Consider the following 21,473-nt stretch of genomic DNA (forward strand, 5'->3'; position numbering starts at 1 on the left):
GAAGAGGCGGGACATGTGCAAACACCGGCCATCTTGGCGTTACGTAGTTTCCCTATGCATTTCAATGGGAGTGATATGTCTCCTCTTATTATAATGTCTCTGGTAACGTGCAATACGGTGTGTTTAATGGCAGATGATGCCTAAAATGACGATTGACTCGATATACTGGCAACGTGCAACCCAGTGTTTGTAATGTGCAAGTGCGTGTAACGGTGTGCAATGGCAAAGTAACGTTAGAGTAGCTGCATGAGAAGCTTCCAGCTGGTATATGGAAAAGACAATGTGGAAGTAACTTTAAATTAGTTATTAATCTTTACTACAAAGTAGTGGAGATGGATAACGTATGATGCAGGACTGATGCCGTTGGTATAAATGCCATAGACTGTATAGAAGAAATGGATGTAACAACGTGACGTCACCCACTGGTTTGTGGACTGCTGCTCGGAAGCCAATGGTTTCTAATCTGGGCAGCGCCATCATGAAAATTTCAGGTGCATGCTGGGAAAAATAAAAACACGGATTCTACTTATATGGCATGAGGCGGGGGCATGGGCGGGCCCATGGGCGGAGTGGGGAGGTTGCAATCAACCTGTCGATCACGACGTAGCCATGCCCTAATGCATACCCTGCTTTATCAAATGTAAAATCAGGGATGGCAAAGTTTTACAAATGAACATCATACTGCATTAAAGAAGACTTTAAACTAGCGATTGAGACCATAAACACATTTTGAAAAGGTTAGAAATCAAGTGAGAAGTTGGTAAATTCTCCATTGACTTGTATAGAGACAGAAGTCCTTTTGACACCAAAACGATAATACTGACAAGTCTGAGTAGAATGAGTAGCGCAATACTACCTGGCCCATGCCAGGGGGGGCTGTGGCCGTGGGGCTACAGGGCTCTGTGACGTCACGCGTGCCGATCCGGGCGATGATTGGCTTAGACGAAAACCCGGAAGGCGGGAGAGCCGGTGGCTGTTGTTGAAGCTGAGTAAACAATGAAGCTTTAGTTTAATGTGGCTGAGGTTGATAGGGAATGCATCCTATGCAGGAATCATTGGCAGTTCGGTCGCTGATGTCGGGGTCCGTTTGTGGATGTAAAAGCGGCCGGACGGAGGGTGCGAGTCTGGTGTGGTGGAGAATTATCTGGACTGTTGAAGCGGCTGAGGAGGGGAGAGTTGAAGCTGCTGCTCCAGTGGCTTTGTGCGTTGCTTCCCTGTTTTTTTGCCCTCGCTAGTGGAGGAGAGGAAGCCGCAGATCTACCGGGAGTGTCACATCAGGGGAGTGTGAGTTGAAGAGCCTGCGAGGCCGGCATGTGCCCCGCGGGCGCTCGGCTGCGGTCTGCTGCTGGGTGATGAGAGGAGAACCGGTTTCCCACGAATCTTCAGTCAAGTCGGACAGGTTGATCTGCAGTTTGTGATCCGTGGTGAGTTTGTTCTTGGAGTAGTAATCGTAGCATTTGTTCAAGTTTTGTTGATTTAATTATGCGAGAAGTACGATCTGTTTCTGGGATGACCATGAAAGCTTGACTGAGACTGCCTGCATGTGAAACTCGAAAGCGAGAGTGAACGAGGGGGAAGATGTTCGGTCTGTTTATATAGGAGCCGGAAGGGTTGTAATTGGTGTGTGTTCCCGCTCCTGAAACTGCGCTTATCAAGCCATCAAAAAAATCGCCAAATATATGAAATTAGGTTTCAAAGTTCTTTCTCTGCTCCCAAACGCTGTGGGCGTTCCTGCCGAGTTCGCTGAAATCCCGCCCCCTACCAAGTGTCACCAGTCAATCAAAGTCACCACCTCAAACTGAAACATGGATGCTTCGGCGGCTAGCTGTAGAGTAGACTGTAGTAGTACAACGTTGTATTAGGGCCATGTGTTAGAAAAAAAAATACTGACCTGGAAAAGGCGGGAATATTTTTCGAGAAAAAAACTGAGATTAAACTCGCAAATTTGCAAGAAAAACTCACACTTGCCACAAATAAACTCACACATTTACCAGAAAAAAAAACTCCGAAAAAAGGTGTTTTATTCTGCCAAGCATTCACCTCACTCTAACACTGGGGAGGAGTCGCTTGTGCATTATGCTGCCATGGAAGAACTGATCTAATTGTACTTTTCAGTTGGGTTTATCAATAAAGAGATACTTGTGTAACCGAGCGTTATACTTAAATAGGTTATAAAATAAAAACACAGACGCTGCTGCTTGAACATGACACACACTTCCGTTCTACTCCTTCAAATGTATGTGAATTAAACTGGTATATTTTCTGACATGGTATGGGTTTTTCTGTGAAACAGACCCAGTTTCTTGCAATGTCTTTTTAAAGTCTGAATGCTTAGGATGATATGGTGATAAACACATAAACAGTAATTTTACCTGTCTGGACATTCAGCTCACTGTCTAGTTTATTATTATTATTATTATTATTATTTATATGCTGTTATTGTGATGTTAGCTGTAAAGTAGCAGCTAACTCTGCAAGTTAACTTCCAAACGTACAACCAAACATTAGCTGATATATTTAGCTGCATAACTTGCTGTGCTATGCAGGTGTGTATCTGGTGTTTGTTCACTGCTTTCAAGTGTTTACAACCATGAAGACCTATAAACACAGGTTTGCTATCACATTAAGATTATTTCGACTGATACAAAATGCTATGTTTTCCATAGCTGTTACTCTTACTGTAGTTTTGTCAAATCAACCTGAACAGTTAAATCCTGATAGTTTTTACTCTGTTGTGCTTTGTTACACATACAGATTGATTCATACAAAAATAGATGTACTTAATTGAACCCAAATTTCTTGGAAAATCCTGACTTAAAGCATCAGGCATTGCTTAAGAAAAGAAAATATACAGTAAATCAACACTAAAATGTAGAAATGTATGTCTATAGAAAACAATAGCTCAATACTAAAACATCATTTTGGAAAACCTGCATGTTGTTTGTTAGATGATGTTTAATATGATGTTTGTTTTTAGTCTGCCTGCACCATCCACTGAAGAGCTTTTCAGGACACAGGTCAGCAGAGGTACAGGTGACACTTTGCCTCAATTATTAAAAAAATAAAATTGGCACATATTTGCTCCACACAGAAATTTTAATGTTTTATATTGTGCATTACGTTAGCCACCATGTCATGGTCTTCTCAATCATCCATTAACAATGGCACAAGACTAATAATGGCATTGTATTTATTTTTTAAGGGCACTCCCAGACACACAACTGTTGTCTTGCCAGAAACCTTCCAGCCTCTCATCCTGTAGCCCTGTTCATCAGACCTGGACCCTGTTCTTCAGACCTGGACCCTGTTCATCAGACCTGGACCATGCTCTACCCATTACTCTCCTGGATTCTTCTCTAGACCGGCTTGGCTGCTGCTCAGCTCCTCTTCAGCCTTTTCCCAGCTCTACCTCCCATTTCTATCCCCCTCAATAAATACTGTCTTGTCCTTCAGTCGTGCCTCCTCATCTCTCTGTATCACACACTGTATTATTTTCCAAATATATTTAAAATTTTCATTAAACAGAATCACAGTGAATACAAAAATATGTTGAAAGGTACAACACCAATAGTTAAACACACACACACAAATAACTATTCAATTAAATTACAAAGTTATTTTGGCTGTCTGCTTTCTGTTTTTCTATACAGTATAAAACATTTCAATATTTCTTTACAGAGGCGTACAACATATTCATCATGACTAATGCAGCTTGCTCCTCAGAGATGGTGGCGTACGTATGGTCTGTGTCCTGGGGAGAAAAACACACCAACTGTAAGGGTTCTTTAACAATATAGCATAAACCTATACAGTAATTATATTCATTAATGTGTTTCATGTCTGACTTACATCCTCATTTTCAAGCTCCGACTCTTGTGGTATTTCAGAAACTGTGAATAAAAGAGCACCACATGATATTGTTTCCCTTTAAGTTATACATTTTATTCCACAGTCTGTAAAAATAAAAGAGATGACATGTGTAGGTCCTCTGTAAATATAAAAAGCATGTAGTCCACCTGATCTATGTAAAGAATTTCACAGTCATTGCACTCCTCTAAATGTATGCATTGTTAATGAGTCTTCAGTGATTAAATACTGTATATGCCTGTATTAAAAGAAAAAGAAAAATATGTAAAATATGTAATGTTCTCCATCCTTTAAAAGATCATTATACTACATTCAGGTTGGTGTAAAGAGAAAAGCAGCTCACCAGTAGGACAGTCATCACCAGGTTGAGAGTTGATCATAATGTTGGCTTCAGCGTTACCTGCAGGTAACTTGTTCAGTGAGAAGAGAGAGGAAGGGAGAGAAACTCATCATCAGTTTTACACACATTCATTCAACATGAGGAACTTTGTAATTAGTGATGTAAATGTTACATCTGACAACTGGTTTTAAATTACCTCTCTCTCATCATGGTCAATATTTCTCATGTGCACATAGTCATCTACAAGAGAAGGACAAAGGTCAAAAATATAAATGCTTACTGTATCAATGAATAATGTTTCTGAATACTTAATGTGTACATTACCAGTGGCTTTGCCTTGTGTCCTGTACACAAATAAAAGAAGCAAGTTTAAGAATGTGTCATCATCACACCAGAAAGTAGAAAACACTACGTTGTAGGACAATGATCAGAATATCCAGAGGAATATATATTTATTTACCAAAATACCTCTGTGGATTATGTGGTCACTACTTTAAGGCCCAGGGTTTGATGGGATATGAGAAGGTGAATGAACTCTCTCTACTGATTCAACAACTAATGTCCTGGTGCCTTTGAGCAAGGCTCTGTTCTAGTGGTTCTTTTCAGTGGGCGATGAGAGGACGAGCTGCAGTACATGAAGCTGAATGTTTGTGTCAAAGTGGTATAGAAAAATACCAAGTCACTCAGCTTTTTCTAAAAAGGAATTGAAAAAGATTTCTTACCTGTTGTATGAAACATTTTCTGGAAAAACAAAACAAACAATTTGGTATATTTTTTAAAATAATCATCAGTTATTAATCATTAAGATCAGGAACTTTAATGGTCACATAGGGCCCCATTTTAACTATCTATAGCGCATAGTGTGAAGCATGTGGCGCAAGTACCTTTGGGGCGGGTCCAAATCCACTTTTGTTATTTTGATGACGGAAAAATGGTCAGTGCACCAGGCGCCTGGTCTAAAAGGTATGGACTTAAGTGTCTTGAGCGTCTTTCCTCCAGAAGCAGACGTAGTTCTGAGACTCATTCTCCACAAAAACACCAACAACTCACTCTGTGCTGGATATATTCACGTCTCCTCCAATCAGGTCATGCAGCTGTACACGTACAGACATCGTGGTGCTTTGTTTTCATTTATTTATCATTTAATTACAATTTAGGTTCTCTATAAATGGTCTTGTTCAGTATGTAGTAACAGGTAAACTCAGCAGGGTTTTAACTGTTGAAAGTATGTAAACCTGATCCATGTCATCTCCATAATATGTGTTAAATATTGTTCATAAACTGTTTTAATCATGTTAACCTTTCATACGGCTCAGTGGAAGGCTCATTCTCATTTTATTTTTTACAATGAATTAAATCTGATAAATATTATGACTAACTAATATGACATGTATTTTTAATATGTTGATGTAAATCATAATAAGAATTCACATTGTGGTTCTTTTATTTGTAATGTTTTGCATATTTGTGTGCTGCAGCGTGTCCCTGTGGTAACAAGCACAGTGTCTGCGCCTATATAGAGCATATTGAACTCTTGATGATGCTCCCTTAAATAACAGTAACATATGCACCAGTGACGTCAGACCTGTTTTTTATGGTCAGTAGTGCAATCGCTTTCCTCTGCCTCAAAATAGCAACGTGCCACCAATGAACCTGACTACACCTCATTCTGAGACCAACACGTCTATAGGCGCACAGACTGGTTTATGTGCATTTGCTATTTAGACAACGTGGTTGCAGGAAGAGAAAATGACAACTGCGCCGTGAGAAACTAACAAAGACACATGCGCCACGCACGCCATCCACTGTGCACCGACCGCAAGATGGAACCCTAAATGCTTGTCAGTTTGACTTTGTTTTCAGTAGCTGTAATTCAGTGGAAATAATATTGTCTGATTACTGAAATCCAATCAAGAATAACTGAAAATGAATATCTTAATGCAGTGGTTGAGATTATGAAACTTTTGATATTATTGTTATTAATAATTAGAGGAAATCTAGCAACCAGATGGGGTGCTTTTAGATTTTTTATAAGCTTTTCAGTAGTAAATATTTTAACCCACAAAAGAGTTTTGATAATTCTGTGAAGGTCCATCAATACAAGCAATGCCTCTCGCATTTGATACTATATTTTAGAAATATTGATTATAACCGCTTTCAAAATACATTCAAGTTTCATTGAACACATTTGATATAGTTCTCACCAGTTCTTCTTTGGGAACAGAGAAGTGCCAATCCCAGAGAGATGACACCTACAGTTACTCCAAAACCAGTAACTCCAATACCAACAACAACCAACTTCCACGTCCATGTTTCTGTTTTGGAACAAGAGAGGCCACAAACGAGTGTCATTACAGCTAAAAGGAGTTTACCATGATTAAAGTTGATTAATCATATCAATTCAGGTTAAGGATATCTTAATTATCATAATTATGTGATACACGTTGATTCACTGTGACACTGTAGAGCAACAGCCTCCATAATGATTAAACTCAGTAGAAAACAGACATGGTAACTATTTCTAACTTTGAACACATTGGTGTCACTAAAACAACATATTGTCAAATAGCCTGGGAAGAAAACATACTGTACTAAACTGAACAACATGTCATTTTTAATATTTATAAATCTAATATGTGTAAGGAATCACGTACTTCTTGCTCACCTGAATTCAATGGAATTACAGATGTGTTAAGTTTCTGATGTGTTGTAAAAAGTCAGAAACATTAAACACATTCACAGCAGTATCTCAGCATTTTTGGAACATATCATAAAAGTCCCACCTTTATTGTCTCCTGATGTCACATTTAGAGGAGTTTCAACAGCGGTCATCGTGCTACCTTTTGCACTTAGATTCATCTCAGCAGTAACTGTTTCTTGAAGACACAAGAACACAGATTTTAAATATGACCCATATTTCAACATTTTCAAAAGATGTCAGAGAAAAAGGCAGTGAAAATAAATGTCACCTGATGTTGTTTTCACTGATGTTAAGGAAGTAGTGGTCGAGCCAACAGTATGACCTGGTGGAACAGAACTCTGATCTAATGAATACAAATAAATCATTTAAATGCAGTATTTTCATTATTGAACTCATCCACTAAGACAACTAAATGTGATTTCATTACCTGATGCTGGTTTTACAGGAGTTACAGGAGTGGTAGCTCTGTTAACAGTCTGACCTGATGAATAATGATACAAAGACCTTTAAAACATTACAAAATAATACATATACAGGTGAATCATGGTCATGTCAGATTTACAGCGTTCCCCTGGTGATTTCAAAAAAGAAAAAGAATAAAATAAAATCTGTCACATAGATTCATAAAGGTCCTATTTAAATGATTTCTGCATTTAACATTCAAATGGATACAATTAATACTCATGTATCATCTGAGTTCAGTGTGTGTGATATGTAATACAAAGTTCCATCATTACTTAGAATAACAAGTACTCAGTGATCATGAAACAAAGAGAATACCTTCATCACCTCCACCCACAGGTGACTTTGTAGTAGAAATGGAGGTTGTTAAATCAGTTTGTCTCTCATTGTTTTCTGCAGCACCTACAAAAAAAATCACATTTGAAACTTTACATCACACCTTTGTTATTTTGTGTTGATACTTTATCACTATTCAGATTTAATAATATCAGGTAATGGTAATAATATTCACTCACTTTGTATCATGATGGAGGTTGTGTCACTGTGTGGAGATGGAGAATTTGTCTCTCCACGTTTTACAGTGTAATAACATTTCACTTTAATCTCAGCAGGTGATTTCTGATGTGCCATCATCAGCAGTTCAGTCCCTGTCAGTGTCTGCAGACAAGAGAGGACTCTGACAGTTCCTCCACTTAAAGTGTAGAAATAACACTGAGTCACAGACACTGATGATGGAGTCTGACAGTTCAGTGTGACTGAGTCTGTCTCTGTGATCACTGGTGGATTCACTGTCAGTTTAGGTCGAAGAAGAACTGAAAATATAAAGGTAAACATGTATGTTATATTAAGTACATAACTGTTAAATTCATCTGACATTCTTCATGAGGTATTATGATTTAATATAGAAAATGTATAGAGCACATATACTTTGTAAAATGTGTTAATATTCACATATTAATAAGTTACTATTATAAACTGAAACTAAACAGACTGACCTTGTGCTTGGATGTCATGAAAACAATCTGCTGGAGAAAAAAAAGTGTTAAAAAGGTTAATAAATGCAACAATTAGGGAACTTAAAAGAAAAAAATATTCCAGGTAGTTTTTTACCTGACAGATATCTAAAGTATGATCTTTTTCTTTTGTTCTCACTTAATACAAAATATTACACTGTAAATGAGGAATAATTACACTGTACACTGTTAAGAGTTAACCAGTGTTTGTAAGTGTGAACCTTCATCAGTTTGTACATTAATGCTGAAAGAATCAATAGAAAGTGTAACTTACGCATGAGGACGACAAACAACAGGAGTCCTGCCATGATGAAGCTGAAGACTAAGACTGATCAGGACTCCTCCTAAAGACTGCACTTGTGTCTATTGTGGGACTGCACTGACTTTCACATACAGTTGAAACCAGAAGTTTACATACACTGTATACAAAGACACATAACCTTTTTTTCCTCACTGTGTGACTTTATATCAGACGAAACTTTAACTGTTTTTAGTCAGTTAGGATTACCAACATTATTTATATTTGCTTAATGCCAGAATAATCAGAAAGAGAATTTTTTAGACAATGTTTTATTACTTTCTTCAAAGTCAGAAGTTGACATACATTTCATTAGTATTTGGTAGCATTGCTTTTAAACTGTATGACTTGGGTCAAATGTTTTGGGTATCCTTCAACAAGCTTCTCACAATAGTTTGCTGGAATTTTGGCCCATTCCTCCTGACTGGTGTAACTGAGTCAGGTTTGTAGGCCGCCTTGCTCACACACGTCTTTTCAGCTCTGCCCACAAACTTTCTATAGGATTGAGATCAGGACTTTGTGATGGTCACTCCAAAACATTGACTTTGTTGTCCTTAAGCCACTTTTTACCAGATTTACCAGTCGATCTTGGTTCCTACCCTCACCTATGGTCATGAGCTTTGGGTAGTGACCGAAAGAACAAGATCGCGGGTACAAGCAGCCGAAATGAGCTTCCTTCGTAGGGTGGCTGGGCTCTCCCTTAGAGATAGGGTGAGAAGCTCAGTTATCCAGAGGGAGGTCGAAGTAGACCCGCTGCTCCTCCGCGTCGAGAGGAGCCAGATGAGGTGGCTCGGGCATCTAATCAGGATGCCTCCCGGACGCCTCCCTGGTGAGGTGTTCAGGGCACGTCCCACCGGTAGGAGACCCCGAGGAAGACCCAGGACACGCTGGAGAGTCTATGTCTCTCGGCTGACCTGGGAACGCCTCGGGATCCCCCGGGAAGAGCTGGACGAAGTGGCTGGGGAGAGGGAAGTCTGGGCTTCCCTGCTTAGGCCGCTGCCCCTGCAACCCGACCCCGGATAAGCGGAAGAGGACGAGACGAGACGAGGCCTAGGGTCATTGTCCATTTGGAAGACCCATTTGCACCCAAGCTTTAACTTCCTGGCTGATGTCTTGAGATGTTGCTTCAATATTTCTACATAATGTTCTTTCCTCATGATGCCATCTATTTTGTGAAGTGCACTAATCCCTCCTGTAGCAAAACACCCCCACAACATGATACTGCCACCCCCATACTTCACATTTGGGATGGTGTTCTCAGGCTTGCAACCTTCCCCCTTTTACCTCCAAATGTAACAATGGTCATTATGGTCAAACAGTTCCATTTTTTTCAGTTTCATCAGACCACAGGACATGTCTCCAAAAATTAACATCTTTGTCCCTGTGTGCATTTGCAAACTGTAATCTGGCTTTTTTATGTTGCTTTTGGAGTAATGTCTTCTTCCTTGCTGAGTGGCCTTTTAGCCCATGTCGGTACAGGACTTGTTTCACTGTGGATAATGACACTCTCTTGCCAGTTTCAGCCAGCATCTTCACACAGTGTTTTGCTTTTGTTCTGGGCTTCACACCAAAGCACGTTCGTCTCTAGGACAGAGAACCTGTCTCCTTCCTGACTGGTATGATCGTTGGACATTCCCATGGTGTTTATACTTGCGTATAATTGTTTGAACAGATGAATGTGGCACCTTCAGGCATCTGGAAATTGTAGACATGGATGAACCAGACTTGTGGAAGTCCACAATTCTCTTCCTGATATGTTGGCTGACTTCTTCTGATATTCTCATGATGTCAACCAGAATCAGAAGCTTCCAAAGCCATGATATCATCATCTGGGCTTTCCCAAATTGTTTAAAGGCATAGTAATCTTAGTGTATGTAAACTTCTGACTTTGAAGAAAGTAATAAAAAAATGGTCTCATTTTTCTGGCATTTAGCAAATATAAATATTTTTTGTAATCCTAACCGACCTAAAACAGGAAAAGTTTCGTCTGATATAAAGTCAGACAGTGAGAAAAAAAAGGTTTAACAGTGGGGAGAACAAGTATTTGATACACTGCCGATTTTGCAGGTTTTACAAAGCATGTAGAGGTCTGTAATTGTTATCATAGGTACACTTCAAACTGTGGGAGATGGAATCCAAAACAAAAATCGAGAACATCACATTGTATGATTTTTAAATAATTAATTTGCATTTTATTGCATGACATAAGTATTTGATCACCTACCAACCAGTAAGAATTCTGGCTCTCACAGACCTGTTAGTTTTTCTTTAAGAAGCCCTCCTATTCTCCACTCAAATTGTAGAACTGCACAAGGCTGGGATGGGCTACAGGACAATAGGCAAGCAGCTTGGTGAGAAGGCAACAATTGTTGGCGCAATTATTAGAAAATGGAAGAAGTTTAAGATGACGGTCAATCTCCCTCTGTCTGGGGCTCCATGCAAGATATCACCTGGTGGGGCATCAGTGATCATGAGGAAGGTGAGGGATCAGCCCAGAACTACATGGCAGGACCTGGTCAATGACCTGAAGAGAGCTGGGACTACAGTCTCAAAGAAAACCATTAGTAACACACTACGTCATGGATTAAAATCCTGAAGCACACATAAGGTCCCCCTGCTCAAGCCGGCACATGTCCAGGCCCGTCTGAAGTTTGTCGATGACCATCTGGATGATCCAGAGGAGGAATGGGAGAAGGTCATGTGGTCTGATGAGACAAAAATAGAGCTTTCTGGTCTAAACTCCACTTGCTGTGTTTGGAGGAAGAAGAAGGATGAGTATAACCACAAGAACACCATCCCAACTGTGAAGCATGGAGGTGGAAACATCATTCTTTGGGGATGCTTTTGTGCAAAGGGGACAGGACAACTGCACCGTATTGAGGGGAGGATGGATGGGGCCATGTATCGCCAGATCTTGGCCAACCTCCTTCCCTCAGTAAGAGCATTGAAGATGGGTCTTGGCTGGGTCTTCCAGCATGACAACGACCCGAAACACACAGCCAGAGCAACTAAGCCTGAACCCAATAGAAAATCTTTGGAGGGAGCTGAAAGTCTGTATTGCCCAGCGACAGCCCCGAAACCTGAAGGATCTGGAGAAGATCTGTATGGAGGAGTGGGCCAAAATCCCTGCTGCAGTGTGCAAACCTGGTCAAGAACTACAGGAAACTTCTGATCTCTGTAATTGCAAACAAAGGTTTCTGTACCAAATATTAAGTTCTGTTTTTCTGAAGTATCAAATACTTATGTCATGCAAATTAATTACTTAAAAATCATACAATGTGATTTTCTGGATTTTTGCTTTAGATTCCGTCTCTCACAGTTGAAGAGTACCTATGATAAAAATTACAGACTTCTACATGCTTTGTAAGTGGGAAAACCTGCAAAATCGGCAGTGTATCAAATACTTGTTCTCCCCACTGTATGTCTTTTTATACAGTGTATGTAAATTTCTGGTTTCAACTGTACTTGTCATACTGTAAGTGTCATTTAGCAGAACTTGCGCTCAGAAAAACCACAGCGAGCATCAGAGGTTAAATAATACATAAATAATGCAACTAACTGCGTGTGGTATTTAGATGAATCTACCACAATGGGGGCTAACCTCTGAAGAAAGACACAGTTTGTTCATCATTTCTTTTCTTTTGTTCTTGTTTTTCCCAGAGTAGCTTTAACCATATGAGCAGAACTACTGATATGCAATGTCTCAGTTTCACCTTTCAGTGTTTGGTGCATGTGTGTGTTTGTAGGTGCATGTTCTTGTTATACAGGTAATACTGTATACGAGGAAATCATCTCAATATGCAGTTGTGATCGTTTTGTGTTTATTATTTGAAGCATTGCAACACAGCAAGCATCAGAGGTGAATCATCAGACCATGGAAAAACGCACATATTTGGCCCCACAAATACATTATGAAACAAGACACAGAACCAAGTACATGTTGTATTTAGATGAATCAACCACACAAGGGGCTAACCTCTGAAAAAAGACGACAGGTTTTGTTTGTGGGCAGAACTACTGATATACAGCGTCTCAGTTTCACCTTTGTGTATGTAGGGGAATATTTTTATTATACGAGCTATACTGTATACAAGGAAATCATGGGTTATTGTAGATAAAATGTTTATTTTTTTACAGTTTTATGTGTACGTGTTGTATTTGTTTACATGTAAAATACATTTGTTTATCATTCCTCTTGTTTGAAGCACTTTGTAGAAACTTGTTTTGTGTTTACTGTGATATAAATAAACATGAAACTGAACTTTATCTTTTGAAATGAATGGGACTTCTTTTTAATAGTTGATTATGTTTTTATGATTTCAAACATTGTGACACATGATACATGACTTCTGTTTCTATCAACTCAGTAATTCCCGGCATGCACCTGAAATTTTCAAGATGGTGCTGCCTAGATTCGAAACTATTGGCTTCTGAGCAGCAGTCCACAAACCAATGGGTGACGTCACATATGTTACGTCCATTTCTTATATACAGCCTATGGTAGCGACCTATGGTAGAGACTCACATCGGGTAGCGTCATGGGCGGAGTCATGGGCGGAGCGGGGAGGTTGCAATAGGTTGCTAGGGCTGGATCTCGAGGACATTGTGCAATCAACCTGTCAATCAGGACGTAGCCACGCCCTAATGCATACCCTGCTTTATCGTCAAATATAAAATCAGGGATGGCAAAATTTCACAAATGAACATCATACTGCATTGAAGAAGGCTTTAAACTAGCGATTGAGAACACATTTTGAAAACATTTACTGAGGTTAGAAATCTGTAAAGTAAACTGGAGTATGGCTCATGGGATAAACACCCAATAGAGGCCGTCCACACTGAATTCTGTCAAAGAATTCTAAATGTTCAGAGGAAAACCCCAAATAACGCCTGCCGAGCAGAACTGGGACATTTCCCATTACTGCTTAACATACAGAAACGGGCAATGACATCCTGGACACATCTAAATACAAGTCCAAAAGACACACTTCCATTTAAAACACTAAAAACCCAAGAGCTGAACCCTGAAAACAGCCCCCTCACTCAGCTGATAGTGAAGCTAACTAATCAGGCTCCTATCAGCACAGCTCCAAAACAACACAATAAAACACATTATCAATCAATCAAAGGATCTATATTTAGAACATTGGGAAAATGAAACAAAAACTCAAAATCGACTAAATTGTTATTTAACTCAGCAGCTCCTCAGCCTCTTCAGCTCACTGTCTAGTTTGTCAAGATATGCTGTTGTTGTGATGTTAGCTGTAAAGTGGAAGCTAACTCGGCAAGTTAACATGGCAGCTAATGTTAGCAGTGTGCTAACGTACAACCAAACATTAGCTGATATATTTAGCTGCATAACTTGCTGTGCAAGACGAAGACCTATAAACACAGGTTTGCTATCATATTAAGATTATTTCGACTGATACAAAATGCTATGTTTTCCATAGCTGTAACTTAACTAACACTTAAATCCTGAAATCCTAAAGTTTTTACATACAGATTGATACAAAAATAGATTCACTTCATTGAACCCACATTTCTTGGAAAATCTTGACTTAAAGCATCAGCCATTGCATAAGAAAAATACAGTAAATCAACACTAAAATGTAGAAATGTATTTTTAAAGAAAACAATAGCTCAATACTAAAACATCATTTTGGAAAACCTGCATGTTGTTTGTTAGATGATGTTTAATATGTGTTTTTTATTCAGCTGGAGAAGAAATCAAGGCCTGGTGACCCAAAACTTGTTGCACCTCAGGTGTGCCTGCACCATCCACTGAAGAGCTTTTCAGGACACAGGTCAGCAGAGGTACAGGTGACACTTTGCCTCAATTATTAAATAAATAAAATTGGCACATATTTGCTCCACACAGATGTTTTAATCCACAGTTATATGAATGTTTTATATTGTGCATTATGTTAGCCACCATGTCATGGTCTTCTCAATCATCCATTAACAATGGCACCAGACTAATAATTTTTTTTAAGGGCACTCCCAGACACACAACTGTTGTCTTGCCAGAAACCTTCCAGCCTCTCATCCTGTAGCCCTGTTCTTTAGACCTGGACCCTGTTCATCAGACCTGGACCCTGTTCATCAGACCTGGACCCTGTTCTTTAGACCTGGACCATGCTCTACCCATTACTCTCCTGGATTCTTCTCTAGACCGGCTTGGCTGCTGCTCAGCTCCTCTTCAGCCTTTTCCCAGCTCTACCTCCCATTTCTATCCCCCTCAATAAATACTGTCTTTTCCTTCAGTCGTGCCTCCTCATCTCTCTGTATCACACACTGTATTATTTTCCAAATATATTTTAAATTTTCATTAAACAGAATCACAGTGAATACAGAAATAAGTTGAAATGTACAACATCAATAGTTAATGTTTTCACTAAAAGTACACTAAACACGTGGGGGAAATATGTATGTATGTGTGTGTACATATATATATATATATACACAATGCCAAAAAACAACCTATCAATAACTATTCAATTATATTACAGTTAGTTATTAAGTTATTTTGGCTGTCTGCTTTCTGTTTTTCTATACAGTATAAAACATTTCAGTATTTCTTTACAGAGCTGTACAACACATTCTTCACGGTTAATGCAGCTTGCTCCTCAGAGATGGTGGCGTACGTATGGTCTGTGTCCTGGGGAGAAAAACACACCAACTGTAAGGGTTCTTTAACAATATAGCATAAACCTATACAGTAATTATATTCATTAATGTGTTTCATGTCTGACTTACATCCTCATTTTCAAGCTCCGACTCTTGTGGTATTTCAGAAACTGTGAATAAAAGAGCACCACATGATATTGTTTCCCTTTAAGTTATACATTTTATTCCACAGTCTGTAAAAATAAAAGAGATGACATGTGTAGGTCCTCTGTAAATATAAAAAGCATGTAGTCCACCTGATCTATGTAAAGAATTTCACAGTCATTGCACTCCTCTAAATGTATGCATTGTTAATGAGTCTTCAGTGATTAAATACTGTATCTGCCTGTATTAAAAGAAAAAGAAAAATATGTAAAATGCAAGTGTTAATACCCTAAATACCAGAAAGTTGTTCTCCATCCTTTAAATCATTTGAAAGTCTTGTTCTCAGTATTTCTCATCCAGCTTGGAGAACTTTACAGCCAGTTTTATTTATTGTAATATACCGTCCTCCTGGCCCGTATGCCCAATTTTCATATGACTTCTAATTTAGTCCTTAGTACTGATAAAGTAATTATAGTAGGCAACTTTAACATTCATGTGGATGTTGATAACGACAGCCTTAACACTGCATTTGTTGCATTATTGGATTCAACTGGCTTCTCTCAAAATGTGAATGAACCCACTCACTGTTATAACCACACCCTCGACCTTGTTCTGACATATAGTATTGAAGTTGAACATTTAATAGTTTTCCCTCATAATCCTTCTTTATCATTATTTAATAACGTTTGAATTCCTATTACTGGACTATACGCCGTTAGACAAACATGTTTTTACTAGATGTCTGTCTGATGGTGTTGTCACTAAATTTAAAGAAATAATTCCATCATCATGTCTCAATACAACACAGATGACTTATTCTGACTTTAGTCCCCCCCAGATTGACTGTGTTGTTGATAGTGCTGCAGACTCACTGAGAACAACTCTGAACTCCATTGCCCCTCTAAAAAAGAAGGTAATTAAACAACAGAGAACAGCTCCATGGTACAATTCCCAAACCAGACAATTAAAGCAAACTTCACGAAAATTAGAAAGAATATGGCGTTCCACTAAACTAGAAGAATCTCACTTAGCCTGGCAAAACAGTCTTTAAGCATATAAGAAGGCCCTCCGTAATGCCAGTCGTCTACTACTCATCACTAATAGAGGAGAATAAAAACAGTCCACGGTTTCTTTTCAGAACTTTGACTAAACTGACAAAGAGCCACAATACTACTGATCCATGTATTCCTTTAACTCTCAGTAGTGATGACTTCATGAGTTTCTTTAATGGTTAAAATGACGTTTTAACTATTAGAGACAAAATCAATCACCTCCTGCCCTCAATACGCACTGATGTATCCTGTAACACAGGATACCTAGAAATCACTGTTAACAGTGATTTCTAGGTATCCTGTGTTACAGGATACATCAGGTTTAAACCTGATACTTATTTAGACTGTTTTTCTACAGTCGACCGTATAGAATTGACTTTAATGATTATTTCATCCAAACCATCAACCTGTCTCTTAGACCCAATTCCAACCAGGCTGCTTAAGGAAGTATACCCCTCAGTTAGCACTTCCTTATTAGACATGATTAATCTGTCTTTGGTGACAGGTTATGTACCACAGTCCTTTAAGGTAGCTGTAATTAAACCACTTCTTAAAAAGCCTACTCTTGATTCAGAGGTTCTAGCCAACTATAGGCCGATATCGAACCTTCCCTTTCTCTCCAAGATCCTTGAGAAAGCAGTTGCTAATCAGCTGTGTAACTTTCTACATAGTAACAGTTTATTTGAGGATTTTCAGTCTGGATTCAGAGCTCATCATAGCACAGAGACTGCACTGGTAAAAGTTACAAATGACCTTTTAACCTCATCAGACAATGGACTTCTCTCTGTCCTTGTTCTGTTAGATCTTAGTGCTGCCTTTGACACACACATTGATCATCAAATCCTGTTGCAGAGACTTGAACATTTAACTGGTATTAAAGGAACAACATTAAACAGCATTAAAATGGTTTAAATCATATTTATCTGATAGATTTCAGTTTGTAAATGTTAATGATAAATCCTTCATGCAAACAAAAATTAGACATGGTGTTCCTCAAGGTTCAGTGCTTGGACCAATACTATTCTCTTTATATATGCTTCCTTTAGGAAACATTATCCGGAATCACTCAATAAATTTTCATTGTTATGCAGATGATACTCAATTATATCTATCAATAATGCCAAATGAAATTAACCAATTAACTAAACTACAAACATGTATTAAGGACATAAAGGCCTGGATGACCTGCAACTTCCTGTTACTAAACTCAGAAAAAACTGAAGTTATTGTGCTTGGCCCTAAACACCTTAGAAAGTCATTATCAAATGACATAACTACTCTGGATGGCATTACTCTGGCCTCCAGCTCCACTGTAAGGAACCTAGGAGTTATATTTGATCAGGATCTGTCCTTTAATTCCCACATAAAACAAATGTCAAGGACAGCCTTCTTTCATCTGCGTAATATTGCAAGAATTAGACATATCCTGTCTCAAAATGATGCTGAAAAACTAGTCCATGCATTTGTTACTTCTAGGCTGGACTACTGTAATTCATTATTATCAGGCTGTCCTAGCAAGTCTCTAAAGACTCTCCAGCTGGTCCAGAATGCAGCTGAACATGTTCTGACAAAAACTAGAAAGAGAGATCATATTACTCCCACCTTCAAAGCTCTCAATGATCAGACTCCATCATATCTTAAAGAGTTTATAGTACCTTATGTACCTACTAGAAGACTGCGCTCCCAGCATGCAGGCTTACTTGTGGTTCCTAGTATCTCTAAAAGTAGAACAGGAGGCAGAGCCTTCAGCTATCAGGCTCCTCTCCTGTAGAACCATCTTCCAGATTTGGTCCGGGGGGCAGACACCCTCCCTACATTTAAGAGTTGGCTTAAAAGTTTCCTTTTTGATAAAGCTTATAGTTAGGGCTCTTTGAGCTCTTAGCTTATGCTGCTATAGGCTTAGACTGCCAGGGGACTCCCATGATGCACTGAGCTCCTCTCTCCTCCTCCCTCTCTCTCTCTATCCATCCATCTATATCCATTAACATTCATGTACTATTAATGCATTCAATAACCTAAACTTCTTCCCCGGAGTTGTCTGTGCTTTCTGGTCTCACAGGTAATCTGGGTCTGTAGACGTCCGGATAACAGATTACTGTCCCGGACCTTCTAGCTTCATTGTTGATTTTCATTGTGCCTCTCTCCTCTATCCTTCCTTTCTCTCCTCTCTACCCCAACCGGTCGAGGCAGATGGCCGCCTGCTCTGAGTCTGGTTCTGCCTGAGGTTTCTTCCTGTTAAAAGGGAGTTTTTTCTCGCCACTGTTGCTTATGTGGGAATGTTGGGTCTCTTTAAAGTTAAAACCTGAAGAGTTTGGTTTAGAACCTGCTCTATGTGTAAAGTACCTTGAGATAACTTTGTTGTGATTTGGCACTATACAAATAAATATTGATTGATTGATTGATTATACATTCAGGTTGGTGTAAAGAGAAAAGCAGCTCACCAGTAGGACAGTCATCACCAGGTTGAGAGTTGATCATAATGTTGGCTTCAGCGTTACCTGCAGGTAACTTGTTCAGTGAGAAGAGAGAGGAAGGGAGAGAAACTCATCATCAGTTTTACACACATTCATTCAACATGAGGAACTTTGTAATTAGTGATGTAAATGTTACATCTGACAACTGGTTTTAAATTACCTCTCTCTCATTATGGTCAATATTTCTCATGTGCACATAGACATCTACAAGAGAAGGCAAAACAAAGGTCAAAAATATAAATGCTTACTGCATCAATGAATAATGTTTCTGAATACTTAATGTGTACATTACCAGTGGCTTTGGCTTGTGTCCTGTACACAAATAAAAGAAGCAAGTTTTTATTAAGAATGTGTCATCATCACACCAGAAAGTAGGAAACACTACGTTGTAGGACAATGATCAGAATATCCAGAGGAATATATATTTATTTACCAAAATACCTCTGTGGATTATGTGGTCACTACTTTAAGGCCCAGGGTTTGATGGGATATGAGAAGGTGAATGAACTCTCTCTACTGATTCAACAACTAATGTCCTGGTGCCTTTGAGCAAGGCTCTGTTCTAGTGGTTCTTTTCAGTGGGCGATGAGAGGACGAGCTGCAGTACATGAAGCTGAATGTTTGTGTGAAAAAATATCAAGTCACTCAGCTTTTTCTAAAAAGGAATTGAAAAAGATTTCTTACCTGTTGTATGAAACATTTTCTGGAAAAACAAAACAAAGAAATTAGTATTTTTTGTTAAATAATCAGCAGTTATTAATCATTAAGATCAGGAACTTTAATGGTCACATAGGGCCACATTTTAACGATCTATAGCGCATAGTGTGAAGCATGTGGTGCAAGTACCTTTGGGGCGTATCCAAATCCACTTTTGTTATTTTGATGACGGAAAAATGGCCAGTGCACCAGGCGCCTGGTCTAAAAGGGATGGACTTAAGTCCCTTCATTAATCATAGGTGTGTTTTGGGTGTAACACACGGTAAATCAGAGTTTGCTGAAAAGAAAGTTGGATGATGAGCTGCTAACCTCACATTTAATTCATATAGAGGAAGAATATGGAGATATAACCAACCAGTCTGATGAGTGTAGAGGTGTGTGTGGTTATACTGCAGCACCAGCTGATTTAATAAACAGTGAGTGGCTGTGCGCTCTGCGCTCTGTGCAGCATCTCAGAGGCTACAGACTTATCAACATATCAGTCCTTTAATATAACCTGCTGTGGATAAGAGACACTGTAAGAATCACCCATGTTCATTAACAGATTAATACAGATGTTTTAACCACAGATGTTCAGATGCTTTTCTTGTTGATTAAATCACTAAGTAGCAGCTGAGCGTCTTTCCTCCAGAAGCAGACGTAGTTCTGAGACTCATTCTCCACAAAAACACCAACAACTCACTCTGTGCTGGATATATTCACGTCTCCTCCAATCAGGTCACCGTGCATGCAGCTGTACACGTACAGACATTGTGATGCTTTGTTTTCATTTATTTATCATTTAATTACAATTTAGGTTCTCTTTATAAATGGTCTTGTTCAGTATGTAGTGACAGGTAAACTCAGCAGGGTTTTAAATGTTGAAAGTATGTAAACCTGATCCATGTCATCTCCATAATATGTGTTAAATATTGTTCATAAACTGTTTTAATCATGTTAACCTTTCATACGGCTCAGTGGAAGGCTCATTCTCATTTTATTTTTTACAATGAATTAAATCTGATAAATATTATGACTAACTAATATGACATGTATTTTTAATATGTTGATGTAAATCATAATAAGAATTCACATTGTGGTTCTTTTATTTGTAATGTTTTGCATATTTGTGTGCTGCAGCGTGTCCCTGTGGTAACAAGCACAGTGTCTGCGCCTATATATGAGCATATAGGACTCTTGATGATGCTCCCTTAAATAACAGTAACATATGCACCAGTGACGTCAGACCTGGTTTTTTTGGTCAGTAGTGCAATCGCTTTCCTCTGCCTCAAAATAGCAACGCGCCACCAATGAACCTGACTACACCTCATTCTGAGACCAACACGTCTATAGGCGCACAGACTGGTTTATGTGCATTTGCTATTTAGACAACGTGGTTGCAGGAAGAGAAAATGACAACTGCGCCATGAGAAACTAACATAGACACATGCGCCACGCACGCCATCCACTGTGCACCGACCGCAAGATGGAACCCTAAATGCTTGTCAGTTTGACTTTGTTTTCAGTAGCTGTAATTCAGTGGAAATAATATTGTCTGATTACTGAAATCCAATCAAGAATAACTGAAAATGAATATCTTAATGCAGTGGTTGAGATGATGAAACTTTTGATATTATTGTTATTAATAATTAGAGGAAATCTAGCAACCAGATGGGGTGCTTTTAGATTTTTTATAAGCTTTTCAGTAGTAAATATTTGATAATTCTCCATCAATACAAGCAATGCCTCTCACATTTGATACTATATTTTAGAAATATTGATTATAACTGCTTTCAAAA

General features: G+C 38.8%; 1 protein-coding gene across 1 annotated transcript; it reads right to left on the reverse strand.

The window, feature by feature from the left end:
- Positions 1-6,898: 6,898 nt before the first annotated feature.
- Positions 6,899-8,691, reverse strand: LOC128359511 (uncharacterized). The gene is made up of 7 exons (XM_053320004.1): positions 8,658-8,691; positions 7,886-8,182; positions 7,689-7,772; positions 7,336-7,389; positions 7,177-7,251; positions 6,991-7,083; positions 6,899-6,906 (listed from the first exon to the last, which is right to left on the reverse strand). Exons 1-7 carry the CDS (start codon positions 8,689-8,691, stop codon positions 6,899-6,901), a joined length of 645 nt encoding a protein of 214 aa, XP_053175979.1.
- Positions 8,692-21,473: the final 12,782 nt, after the last annotated feature.

This window comes from Scomber japonicus, chromosome 5, assembly GCF_027409825.1.
Source record: "Scomber japonicus isolate fScoJap1 chromosome 5, fScoJap1.pri, whole genome shotgun sequence".
Lineage (NCBI taxonomy): Eukaryota > Metazoa > Chordata > Actinopteri > Scombriformes > Scombridae > Scomber > Scomber japonicus.

Coding starts and splice junctions, on each gene's coding strand:
- LOC128359511 (XM_053320004.1), bottom strand. CDS start 8,691: ATGGCAGGACTCCTGTTGTTTGTCGTCCTCATGC. Junction 7,252..7,335: donor TCCTGTAAAACCAGCATCAG/GTAATGAAATCA, acceptor TGTATTCATTAG/ATCAGAGTTCTGTTCCACCA. Junction 7,084..7,176: donor ATCAGTGAAAACAACATCAG/GTGACATTTATT, acceptor TGTGTCTTCAAG/AAACAGTTACTGCTGAGATG.